General features: G+C 38.3%; 1 protein-coding gene across 1 annotated transcript; it reads left to right on the plus strand.

Moving 5' to 3' along the window:
• Nucleotides 1-9,112: 9,112 nt before the first annotated feature.
• Nucleotides 9,113-10,604, plus strand: LOC114459616 (uncharacterized). Its single transcript, XM_028441800.1, has 5 exons — nt 9,113-9,201; nt 9,494-9,645; nt 9,936-10,007; nt 10,114-10,337; nt 10,424-10,604. The coding sequence occupies exons 2-5, from the start codon at nt 9,499-9,501 to the stop codon at nt 10,602-10,604; spliced, it is 624 nt and encodes a 207-aa protein (XP_028297601.1). The 5' UTR covers nt 9,113-9,201; nt 9,494-9,498.
• The last annotated feature ends 2,858 nt before the right edge of the window (nt 10,605-13,462 follow it).

Here is a 13,462-nt window from a genome sequence, read left to right on the forward strand (position 1 = left end):
TCAGTCAACAAACTGGCCCCTTATTGGTCACAGCATACAGGAAGCACGACTTAAACCGCGACAGCTGCCTTTTACCTCCTCAGCAAGCATTGCGCAACCCACCTCCGCCCCAACTCCTCCTGGTCAGTATGTATCCAAGTAACTGGGTGTCATTTTTTTATCATTAACATATGCTGTGATCTGTTCCAGGGGGTTTCTGCTAAACCGCTCTCCTTGCTTTAGCCTTTAGCTAGGGCTCAGGGAAGGTCAGGGAGGAGTGCTCTCCCTGCCTCCGGCTTTCCATGTAAGCTCATGGAAAGGACAAGGAGGTCCCAGAACAGACCCATACCACCAAATATATGATTGTATGCATATCCATGTAAAGCACTCAAAGGCGCTATACAAATCCTAATGCACATTTATTGTAAATAAATCATTTATTTTGACTAAAGCAGTCCTGACTGAAATTTATTTCATTCATATTTACTAAATTAGTATATTTTGTCCTTTTGATCTATTTATTAAAACTCTTGCATGTTTCCTGATTAACTTCACTTTGCTTCCTCATTGTTGACAATGTTATAAATAAAATATGTAGTTATTAACAAAACTGAGCTCCTTTCAGGGCAAACTACAGTCTAATATACACACACACAGACTAGAAACATTCCTTCAGCTCACTGTAAATACCAGCAGAAATGCACAGCTTCAGCTATTTGGAGCTATATAATGAAAAACATATGAGTCAGCTTATTCCCTGAATGACCTAAATGTATCTAAACCAAGTAGACATGATGACATGGTAGAGGCTGAGATTATGTCAGCCTCTGCTATGGCTTTGATTAGGACTGTAATAGAGAGTGATGATAGAGTTTCAACGTTAGTGTCTGGGTTAAAAAGCTCGTCTGGTTTTTGCATCTCTGATGATCTTCACAGATCACAAACTGTGGATGTTAAAAATCCCAAAAGTGCTTTGAGTAACATTAAAAACAACCTGAAAAGCATCACCAAGTGAGCCACAAGATGGAGACTCTGCAGAGACTCTTATTTCAGGTAACACAGATGAGCTTCAATAATCTATGACCCAGTCACAACTTCCCACCACTATTTTCATGTGTTTTTTTCACCTGTAAAATGAGAACAGCCTACAAACAGTAAGTCTGTCAGACTAACAGTACAGGCTGAAGAAATACAATAATCCCTTCACATCCAATCACCTGAGAGTATTCCTAATGTTATGGATGGAAGAAAACAGTCTCATCTTGGCAGGGGTGGACTGGCATCCGGGGACACCGGGGATTGAGCCGGTGGGCCGGGCCATGAGAAAGAGAAAAAGAAAAGGGGAAAAAACAAACCTGTTTGTTTATTCACACTTTCTTGTATCAAGTTTTGGCCGCGAAACTCCAGTAATTTACCCCTCTTTCCTGTAAATATGCCATATTTTAATGTAATAATAATTAAAAATTAAATGTAAAATGCGACCTGAAATGGCCTGGAGATTAAATTAAATTAAATTAAATCAGATTTGATTAGATTAGATTAATTAGATTAGATTAGATTAGATTAGATTAGATTTGATTTGATTTGATTTGATTTGATTTGATTTGATTAAATTAAATTAGCTTTGATTTGATTTGATTTAATTTGATTAGATTAGATTTGACTAGATTTAATTTGATTTAATTTAATTTAATATAATTTAATTTAAATTGGATTGGATTGGATTGGATTGGATTTATTTGATTTGATTAAATCTAAACTAATTTAATTAAAATAGTTTAGATTTGACTTGATTAAATTAAATTAAATTAAATTAAATTAAATTAGATTAGATTAGATTAGATTTAATTTAATTTAATTTAATTTAATTTAATTTAATTTAATTTAATTTAATTTAATTTGATTTGATTTGATTTGATTAAATTAATTTAAATTTGATTAGATCTGATTAAATTAAATTAAATTAAATTAAATTAAATTAAATTAAATTAATCTGCGTTTTGCCATAGTCCCACCACTGCTTAAGACATTTAAACTCAGCTTTCCTACGTCTAAAGGTGTTCCAGAAAAAACTAAAAATCTCACTAAAACCTTTACAAAAGAGGTTAAAATGAGTTAAAATGCCAGTACACACTCCTTGGTAAAATGTTTTTCATGGCAACGTGACACAAAACCAAACAATGATCAGTAAAACCAGCTGGCACTATGTCGCAGCGCTTAAAAACATTAAAATGGTGTTTAAAACAGTAAAAACGATCAAGCCTGGCTGATGATATCCTGTTTTCTGTCAGGTGGGACCAAGTATATTGTCTGCAGTCTGCGTGTACCCTCCTCCACACATCCACGAGGCCATGCGTGCTGATCAGCTGTCTCAGAACGCGCTGGGAAGCCGGGTGTGGCTCTGCATGATTACGATCTAAAAACTCAAATTCAGTACAGTTAAAATCCCCACCCAAGAATAAAAACTCCTCCAGGCCACAGCGATCCAACCTCACTTTAACTATTTCTAAAAAGTTCTTCCTCTCTGAACCGTTTGTTGGAGCATAAATATTAACAAAGACCAGTGTGTGGATATCACATTGGGCTTTAACCAATAGACACCTGCCCTTTACCACATGCTCAACCTCTACATTTGTGGGAATAAAAGTCCTGCACTCTTAACCCGAATTAGTTGACTTTACTCACAAATTGCGTGGAAACCCGTTGCCCTATACCACTTTAGTTTTTACACAAGCTGAAACTAAACATGTCGAGCTGTATTAACATGGAACCTTAATTTTTTACACAAGCTGAAACTAAACATGTCGAGCTGTATGAACATGGAACCTTAAGTTTAGTATTTATATTTATTAGTAGTGTGTACCCAAAAATTAGATAAAACTAGCTATTATGACTTGTTATTGCTACTCATCATTTATTAACTTTATACTTAATATTTTTTTAAATATGGTATAAAACATTGCTTCAATTAAATTGGATGGAAAAAAACAAACACCTCTAAATGCTCCAATGCATTTTATTCTTAAGACAAATGGCAAAACACAGCCAATCTTTTTGTGACAAACTTATCAGGTCAGCATCAACATGTACAACCTGAAATGATTAATCTGCAAAAGGTCATTTCAAATCATTTAAACAATTATGTGTGTAGGCGTTGTATGTGTGTGTGGGTGTTGTCCGTGTCTGTGTTGTGTGTGTTGTACGTGTGTGTTGTGTGTGTTGTACGTGTGTGTTGTGTGTGTTGTACGTGTGTGTTGTGCGTGTTGTCCGTGTGTGTGTTGTGCGTGTTGTCCGTGTCTGTGTTGTGTGTGTTGTACGTGTGTGTTGTGTGTGTTGTACGTGTCTGTGTTGTGCGTGTTGTCCATGTCTGTGTTGTGCGTGTTGTCCGTGTCTGTGTTGTGCGTGTTGTCCGTGTCTGTGTTGTGCGTGTTGTCCGTGTCTGTGTTGTGTGTGTTGTACGTGTCTGTGTTGTGTGTGTTGTACGTGTCTGTGTTGTGTGTGTTGTACGTGTCTGTGCTGTTTGTGTGTATTGTGTATGGGTGTTGAATGTGTCTGTTGTGTGTGTGTGTGTGTCTGTTCGTTTGTTTTACAGAAAATAAAAAGGTTTGCCCCACAGGTCAGAAAGTAAAAAATTTGTCAACAGCTTCTTACAGTTGACTTGACATCTCTTTACATTGCAAGCTGATTTTTCAAAGTCTGTAGCTTTGGCTTTAGGTCAGTGTGGCCTAATGAGAGCAATACCTGTTGGATGAACTGAAATGTAAGCTTCATAGTCTTGGGGTAGTTAAGATAGAGTGCATATGTGAGTCCAAACAGAATGCACATTGCTTTTGGCAGATCTTGAATGTTATCCATCACGACTTCTCCCTCAATGATGATTTTCAACGAGGCTGGACTGAGATGCTGGGAAGATGTGAGCACTGCACCTTCACGCTCAATGAGAAGTATCCCAATGTCAAGGTCACGAAAAGAATCATCATCATCAGATTCCTTAATAAAGAATACCAGAAGAGCACAATCATTACATTAGATTTCTCATTTGAAAAACAACTTTAATCAATATAAGAGTGCCATGGTGAAAAATAAATAATGGTGAAAATTATAAGAAAGCAAGAGCTTACTCACAAAGCCTACTTTGAAGAAGTTTGTGGAGCTGTCCCCAAGGATGATAGGAAGCCCTCTGAGCACCTGTGTCCGGATCGCAGTTGGCTCTGTAGTCTTTTGGGAATTAAACACAGTACCACAAGTTAGATAGCTAAAATGAAAAACAAATAAATATCTATAAGAAAGCTTAAACAAACCAAGCAATGTTTGGAATGAATTATACAACTAATAGAGTAGCATTGTGATATGTTGTTTTTACAAAACCTGTGAAAAACGATGCCAAGTACATAATGTGTATGGACCTACATTGGTCTGTAGTGAAATCTGTGTCAACAACTGTCCAACATTCCCTCTCTTGGATTGAAATAACTCGAGGAGACGAGGACTGTGCCCATCGATGCTCTCATAGAATTCCTGCTTGAGGTTCTTGCTCACAATCCTGCTGAACTCCATGAACACCTGAAAAATACAGTGCATTCATATAAAATTGTCAAATAAAAAAGCAAAAATAAAATCTCTAACACTGGTCAACTTAACGAGGCGACAGCTTTCATGTTGAACTTCACAAGTGCAAAAACAGGCGATTAACGCAAAATACAGGCTTATAATGACAGTAAAATAAAATACAAGGGGTTTAACACAGATATATTCGGTCAAAGTAGTTATTTCGAGTAATCAAGTTTTTTCCTGTTTTACAGATGGAGTTTGAGTCTTAATTAGCCCGTTACAGTATGCTGTTAACTCGTCACAATTCCGAAAATAAGATATAACTAAAAGGAAACTCACCAAAACCGTCCTAGGTTAGCTGTATAAAGTCCTGGCGGTACCAGGGGATCAATACTGACTGGAAAACTTTTTCTTTTACCCGCAAAAGTCAAGTTGAAACTCCGTGTTTAGCATATTCTAACCGCTTCTCCTCCCGCCCGTCTCCTCTCACCTGCACCTGCTGCAGGCAGAGGGGATACTTCACCTTCGGTTCTAACTTTAAAAAAAAAAAAAAAAAAAAAAATCTAAACACTTCTAAAACAAATGATTAACCATATGAACTGTCACAAACTATTTCTATTTGACTACTTATTGTCATTTCCTGTACTTATTATTTTCTGTGGCGTTCGGAGTTATGTCGAATCTATGTGTGGGAAACACTGTGATACAGTCGAGCAAACTCGCCGGTATGTGAGGAGACTGATAACACTAAGCTAACTTCAGCTGACACTTTTGAGTGGACATTAGCTAACTTTAGTGTTAGCAATAAGCACGTATTCACGACATGCACAGGTTCAAACAGTAACATTAGACAGAAAAAAAGCTGCGTCAACAAATTATCCCACAAAGATAACTATAACTAGTCTACAATAGTTATTTTACATACTAACCATTCCACTTGGAGTAAGGTTTCTTCCTGGTCAGGGTGCCATCTGCTGCCGATGCCTGTGCTCATCCCGCTAGGTGTAGAGCCCCTTGGACGCGCGTTACCAGACGCTGGTCTTGTCACGTGACCAGACAGGTTTTTGAATTAGCCCCCTCCCCTTTCTTATGAAAGTAAACATACCAAGTTATCTCTGCTAAACCTGATTAGTGCAATGAATCTTTCAGCTAAATAGTACAAACAACTAATGTTGTTTAGTAATGATAGCAGGTTTTTACTAAACATAAAAGAATAAGTAATGATCACTCGTAAGTTTAATTAGAAACAAAATCTGGGTTTACAGTGTGGAGAAAATGAAACCTACTCCACCACTGGACGTGGTGTTGTGGCTCAGGATCACCTCCCCTTCCCATTCTTTAACCCAGTCTCTCTCTTTACAGTCATCACTATGTGTTTCTTGCATAAACAACACATCAGTGTTTTTTCTCCATGTTGTGTCGAACACTAGTGCCTTTTTTTTCCTCTCTCGCCCCATTTATGTTTAATGACCCCACCCTAAAAGAATTCATAAGAAAAGAGGAGGATAAAAGAAAAAAACCTGAACCAAATAAAAAGGAGAAAAACAACTAAAATCCTGATCATAAACTATAAATTAAGCTGTTTTCTAACTTTAATCATCTGCTTTTTGAGTCTGAAAATGTCTTGTTCAGTGAGATCTGATGTAGCTCTACCTTTAATGATGTGTTTTGCTGAATTATGAAAAATGTATTTATCGGGAAAATGTTGTTCCAAATCAAGTCCTTTCATGGCTTTGGTCTGCTGCAGGAATGCTTTAAACATTTTCTCTGAATAAAAGTTGTTTTCTTGGCTGACTGTTGTCTGAGAGAGAGTGTAAGAAACATCACTACTGTCAGACACACACTCATCACTGTCACTGCTGACTGCTTCACTCACCCCTGCCCTCACCCGTCCAGCGCTGCACACAGCAGCAGCAGCACTGGCAGTACACTCCTGTGCTGACTAAGCCGCTCCACTACAGGAGCACCCTCTGACACACCTTCATCTATAGGCACCATAGCCTCAGTAACTGTGCGCTCCTCACGCACACCCTCCACCGCTCTCCCTGTCTCACCAACTTCACCTGCCTCCTCCCTCTCCACCAGGCCACCCACAGCCCCACCAGTCTCACTAAGCTCAACAATCATCTCATCAATCACCTTTACATTCTCCCCCTGCTCACCTGCCTCTCTGTTGTCTCCACCCATCTCCCCCCTTATCTCAAGTACCTCCAGTCCCTTATCATCATCCTTACCCGTTTCACTCTCCACCTCACCCAACACCTCAATACCATCATTGACCCCCGATCACTCCTCCACCTGATGCTCCGAACCCCTTTCAGCGTCTTCCGTCCCCGTAGTCGGACCGGGCTGCCCAGCGGAAGTCTCGGCCGCAGCCGTCTGGGCCGGCACGGCCGAGACGTTTGCAGCTCCACGATCAGTAAGTAAGTAAGTAAGTAAGTTTTATTTATAAAGCGCTTTTTGCAGATAAAATCACAAAGTGCTGTCCAGAGTTGTGGTAAAAGTACAAGTGCAACACAATATAATAATAAAACAAGAGTGCATAAACATCATAAGAACAGCAACATTAAAGGATAAATAAAAATTAAAATCCAGTAACTAAAAGCTTTCCTGTAACGTGTAGTCTTTAGCAGTTTTTTAAAAGTGTCCACTATGTTTACTACCCACGAGGTTTTACTATTGCAACAACACATCATCAGTAGGGTAAAACTAACCTGCCTCACGACAGTCTAAACCCAGCTCACGTGAGGGTCGTCTTCTGATCGAGAGGTTGGGGGTTCGAACCCAGTACCTGACTATGTGTCGAAGTGTCCTTGGGCAAGACACTGAACCCTAAGTTGCTCCCAGTGGTTGACTAGCGCCTTGCATGGCAGTCCTGTCCCACTGGTGTGTGAATGTGAGAGTGATTGGGTGAATGAGCTGATATGTAAAGCGCTTTGGGACTGCTTCAGTGTGGTGATAAAGCTCTATATAAATCAAGTCCATTTACCATTTACCATTTACCACACAGTTGAGCTCCCTGAGAGACTGGTGCAGGTTATTCCAGAGTCTGGGAGCTACAGCCTGGAACGCCAGGTCTCCTCTGGTTTTAAATTTAGTTTTTGGGGTCTTTAGGAGACCCTGACCTGAAGACCGAAGGCATCGCCCTGATGAGTAGGGGCACAACAAGTCCGAGATATATTTAGGGGCCTGACCATGTAATGCTCGGAACGTGAGAACTAATATTTTATATTCTATGCGAAACTTAACTGGAAGCCAGTGCAGAGTAGCAAGAATGGTGTTGATATGGGATGTTCTAGAAGCACCAGTTAAAAGTCTGGCAGCAGCGTTCTGAACGATCTGGAGTCTGTTTAGGGTCGACTTATTAAAACAAGTAAAAACAGAATTACAGTAGTCAATACGAGATGATATAAATGGGTGTATGACCAGTTCCAGATCTGATTTTGATAAAAGATGCCTCACTGTAGAGATATTTCTCAGGTGGTAAAAACAGTTTTTAGTCAATTGACGACAATGTCCCTCCAAAGACATGGACTGATCAAAAACAACCCCAAGGTTTCTGAGGCTGGTTTTAACAGATGAGTCCAGATCACCAAGAGAGTTTTTAATTAGAGGATGTTTTTATCAGGAGCAATGATCAGAGTTTCTGTATTGTTTGAATTTATCTGGAGATAATTTGATGACAACCAGTTTTTGAAACAGGATATACAATCTAAGGGTTAATAACCTTCAACATTAGTATTTGATACATTTCTGTCAAGCTTTGGTTCTGATCACAGCACAGAAACAGCTCTGATCAAAGTGATCAATAAGGTTGAACACTGATTCAGGAAGAGTTTCTGTTCTCATTTGATAGGATCTAAGTGCTGCATTTCACACTGTGAACCACAACATTTTTTCTCAGAGATTTCAAACGTGGGTTGGACTAAATGGACAATGGTTTAAGTCCTACTCTGAGGAGAGAAGTTATTTTGGAAGTATTGTAAACTTTGTAGAGTTGTGTCCTAATGGTGGAGTGTATTGGTTTAGAATGCTGGGCTTGTAATTGGAGGGTCGCTGGTTCAAATCTCGCCCGGGCAATCGCTGTGGGATGTTGAGCAAGTCCCTTAACCCCATTCACTGCTCCTCAGGGATGGGTTAAATGCATATAATAGATTTGTATATGTGTAAAAATATACAGTATATGCCAATAAATAAAAGCAAAAGCCCTGATTTAATATTTTAATCTTTGAATGTGACCAATTAATGGACCCCTTCTGTTCTGGTCTAAAAGCTAAAGAGAAGAAAAAATATCCTAAAATTGTTACATTGTGCCGTGCATTTAATTTGAATTCTATCTTTTTTTTTTTTTTTTTTTTTAGTTTAGTTTGGACTATTTTTTTCTAACTGTAAACGATATATTTTAGTGCAGGCACTGCATGTAGATGACCTGAGGCTACTGAGTCACCTGAAATTATCACTATGGAAACCAAGTGTTCCATATTTCTGTGTTCCATAGCAACTTGTACAAACAAACCAACTTGGCTTTGAAGTGCAGCTAACTTTCATCTTCAGCATAGAAAACCTTCATTCTTCAGTTTTTGAGCTTTCATCAACAAGGAATTCTCCTCAGAAGTCTCCATCGCTCTTTGATATTAAAACAGTTTAAAAAACATTTTAAGTAAACTCAAAGTAAGTGCTTTTAAGGTGATATTATGTTTCCAGACTTAATGTGACAGTGTCCTGGGTGTTATGTGTTTCTACATAAACATCTTAAAAATGATCAATAGAGAGAAATGCAATGTAACAGTGATGTAAATGAGATGTCTTTCATCTCTGCAGTGATTAGCATGTAGTGTGGTAAACTGTTAGCAGCTGTTTAACAGTGATCCATAATGTCATTGAGCTTTGGTTAGTCTGTGAATTATTACACTGTAGTAGATCACAGTTAGTGAGCATTAATGTTTCTATGTGTCAATGTTAGACATTATGAAGAAAATAATCACCTTGAGGTGGAAAGCAGAGCATTGGAAGCATCTCCATCCTCAGGATTCAGAGGAGGGGCTCCAGGAGGTCACTAACCCCCCACTTCCACCTCCATCTCATCCTGCTGTTCAACAGCCAACTTTAACTGAAGTAAGACATAACCTAAACACAAATGAAGCTCTATATTCATATATAATAATTGTATCAGTGAATTTCTACTGGTAGAAGTAGTTATTACAGTTATTGACAGAAACATTCTCCTTAAAGATGAAGCTTTTGTTCAGTTGTTCTTTCTCTAACTTTGGATGATTGATGAGATCATTCTGTATATTATTATTGTGGTTCTCTGCATAACTGGTGTAAAGTGTTTGTAAATATCACTGATCTTAATGCTTACATTATTTTACCCTTTGTTACTAATACATGATTTCCTCCCTCAGAGTCTGGAGGATGTTTTGTGTCCTGTTGATGAGCGGATGTGTGCCCGGGAAAAGCAGGAGTATGTTCAGCTGGTAAGAACCTGGACACGCCCCCTTCCCCTTCTGTAGAATTTTCTACTTAATAATGTTAATGTGTTATTGATTCTTCCTAAAATATAGATGTTCTTTTGCTTTTCAGAAAAAGGTCCCCAATCAAGAGCACAGGTACGGAGCCCAACATGGAGGCCAGTACAGGGGCCACTGTAAACCTGGCCCTATAGTGTTGATTGATGTCAGATATGGGGCCCCAACCATTGAGGACCGTACAGTCGACACCATCTTGTTGAAAGCGGAGTACTGCCCCCCACAAAATTCCTCAGTGATGGCCCCAGTGATGGCCCCAGTGAAGGGCCCAGTCTCACAGTGAGTTGTTTTAATCCTACATGTCTTTCTTGTGTCTTAGTCCGGATCGTGCTCTTACACTGTGTATTTGTGTTTTGTTCCTCCAGAACGGCAAAGAAGATTAAGGAGGTGAAGGTGGCAAACGAGCCGTATGTTAAAAAGCCCCCCAACGCCTTCATGCTCTTCCTGAAGGAGAACAGGAAGTCTGTGGAGGAGGAGCTGGGTGAGAGGATGAGCACTGTGGTAAACAAAGTCCTTGGTGAACGGGTGAGTGAATTTGTTCAGTAACACTTGAAGTTTTATACATAAAGGCTGACATTACGCTGTCATTATTATGACATGACACCTGTCATTAGCATGGGTAAGGTCTCATTAAGGCTGTCAATAAGTGTTGTTTGTTACCCTAAGTCCTAACCCAGGGGTCACCAACCTTTCTGAAACTGTGAGCTACTTCATAGGTCCTGCATAGTCTAAAGGGCTACCAGTTAGAAAAGAGATTCTTAAATATTACGTTTTCACGGTTTCACTTTAATTACAGGGTAAGATAATAACATGCACTTTAAAAGGTTGGAAATGTTTAAGTATGGACATGCAACACTCTCCTAATTTATTGAATTGTTTCATTTTCTACATTTAAAAAAAAAATCCCCATGTTGCTATTTTACTAGCTACAAAAAAAAACAATTTTAGCTAATTATAAAATATTTCAAATTTGTAAAATCCACCTTGTGTTTTTAAAAATATATATTTTATTCATATCATATTATATATAACATACCCAGTGTTGGGCAAGTTATTCTTAAAAAGTAATTAGTTCCTAGATACGTCTTCCAAAAAGTAACGTAATGTACTTACTCAGTTACAAATTATAAAAGTAACTTCAGAAAGTAACTATTGCATTACTTTCAAGTACATTTTTAAATGCTCAAATGTGACCCCACCTCCACCCCTCTTTAATGGAACTTCAAATACATGTTCATGTTCAATTATTTATGATAAATCTGAATATTATAATGAAATGGAAACTTAATACAATACATTACTAACAGAAACAATCAGTGATGTGCGTGAGCACTAGGGTTGGGTAGGCAGGACGTTGCAAGTCAACACCAATGACGATTTCATATGTTTCTGCTGGCAAGTGTTAATTCAATTCAATTCAACTTTATTTGTTCAGCTCAGTTTACATCAAAGTCATGTCAATGCGCTTATCAACATGTAAAATTCATAATAAGAAAGAAAAAAGCCAACAAGACATGAACAAGTATTTAGCCATCTAACAAAATCAACATCATAAACACCATTAAAGAAACATAAACAATTATTTAATATAGCCTCCATACTCTCCCAACAAGATATATGTCATGACACGGCAGCTCATCCGTTGTTTGTGTTGGAAACAGAATCACAAAGAAAATAATAACAACAACAACAACAACAACAACAACAACAACAACAACAACAACTCAAACAGCCTCGGTGAGGAGCATCCATAAAGTCAATCCTACCATTCACTGTAAAAAATACGATCAATGTTCTGACCTTACCTTTGCTGAAGCTCTGGTAACTCAGGTGTTGGTCTCTCATCTTTTAAAAACTGTTGTTTTTCCTCAAAACAAAGTTTCTTTATCGTCTCTAGCGCTGTATACATATATATATACATATGTATATATACATTTTCATCAACGCTGAATTGTCGAAGGCAACTGTAAGTGGCTGGTTAATCTAAAACTAAAACTTTATCACGTGTAGCAGTATTTAACTTTATGAAATACTAACTACATCTGTCGTCTGTATTTATCTTTGTGAGTTTGAATCCTGGAAAGTTAATCAGATTTTAGATGGAGTTCATTGGTACCTAGAGCTCCTGAAGGCCCCTCACATGGTCCATGAAGGTCACCTGGTGCCCTTGGTGAACTCTGCCCTAACTCCTAACCCAGCTACTTAACCCCACTAGATCCAGAAAATGCCAACATAGCTCCAAAGGTGTCATCATTTAGCAAAACAACACACAATGACAGCTTTCATGACACCTTATTCATGCTAATGACAGATAATGTCAGCCATATGTATAAAACTTCAAATAAAGTGTTAGCGTTTGTTCCTCCAGGAATGATCTGTGATCTTTAAACTTTGGTCTTTGGTGTGTGTGACTGACACTTCTCTTGTTGTCCATCCACAGTGGAAAACATTGTCACTCGAGGAAAAAAATAGATATAATGCTGAGGCTGTAGGGCATGCTCTCCTCCACACCATCCAGAACCCTGGCTGGACTAACAGAATCAACTATGTAAGTCTATACTCTGCAGACATGTTGACACAGCAACCTGTGAAAGTGTTTTATCAGCTGATTAAAAGTTTCATGTGTTTGGTTTTAGAGAAACAAGAAGAAACGATGTCAGGACAAAGTTGTTTGTGCTGAGAAAACAAAATGATCATCCCAGAGAAACAAGAGGAAACGAACAGATGATGTCACTTAATCTCAGAGTCAAACCAACCAATGACATTACACACACATCATCAGCACCAACAACAACCTGGACTTCCTCTGGAATCTGTTACTTCCTCTTCTATTTTCTCTTAAATGAATAAAAATGTGTGAATGGAATCTGAAGCATGTTTTTATGTGAAATAATACAAAACTGAACATAAAGAATAATCACACTGTTATAACAGTCTAAAGGAAACATTTTAACCAACTTACAAATAAATGAAAAAGTGCAGTTTAAAGAGTAAAAAATAAGTAGTTTGTAAAAATCCACTTTTAATATCAGTTTTTAAAATAAAATGTCTGCAGTGAGAGATGGAAAGAGAGAAGTTACAATAACACCAAAAGGTTTTTTTTATGTTTTTTCTCTACATCCCACTGAAAATGTGACTGTGACCCAATGTTTGGGTCCCGATCACAAGTTTAGAACTTCTGTTGTAATAGAAACGTACAATATAGAAGAAAGTGTTCAGCAGCTTCACCCATCAACTGGTTGCCTTGACACAAAGCCATCACACTTCTTTAAACCTGTTTTAAAGTCAGTTGTGACTGATTGTGTCAGATAATGAACTGCTACCTCTATACTGGATAAGACCAATCACCAACCTTCCTTTCATGGCCAAGATCATTGAGAAGCTGGTCTTCAACCAACTGAGGT

Source organism: Gouania willdenowi, unplaced genomic scaffold, assembly GCF_900634775.1.
Source record: "Gouania willdenowi unplaced genomic scaffold, fGouWil2.1 scaffold_332_arrow_ctg1, whole genome shotgun sequence".
NCBI lineage: Eukaryota > Metazoa > Chordata > Actinopteri > Blenniiformes > Gobiesocidae > Gouania > Gouania willdenowi.

Excerpts from the sequence above, each read along its gene's own strand:
- LOC114459616 (XM_028441800.1), top strand. The coding sequence starts at position 9,499 with ATGAAGAAAATAATCACCTTGAGGTGGAAAGCAGAGCATTGGAAGCAT. Across the intron at positions 10,008-10,113 it reads AGCAGGAGTATGTTCAGCTG|AAAAAGGTCCCCAATCAAGA; the intron begins GTAAGAACCTGG and ends TTTGCTTTTCAG. Across the intron at positions 10,338-10,423 it reads GTGAAGGGCCCAGTCTCACA|AACGGCAAAGAAGATTAAGG; the intron begins GTGAGTTGTTTT and ends TTGTTCCTCCAG.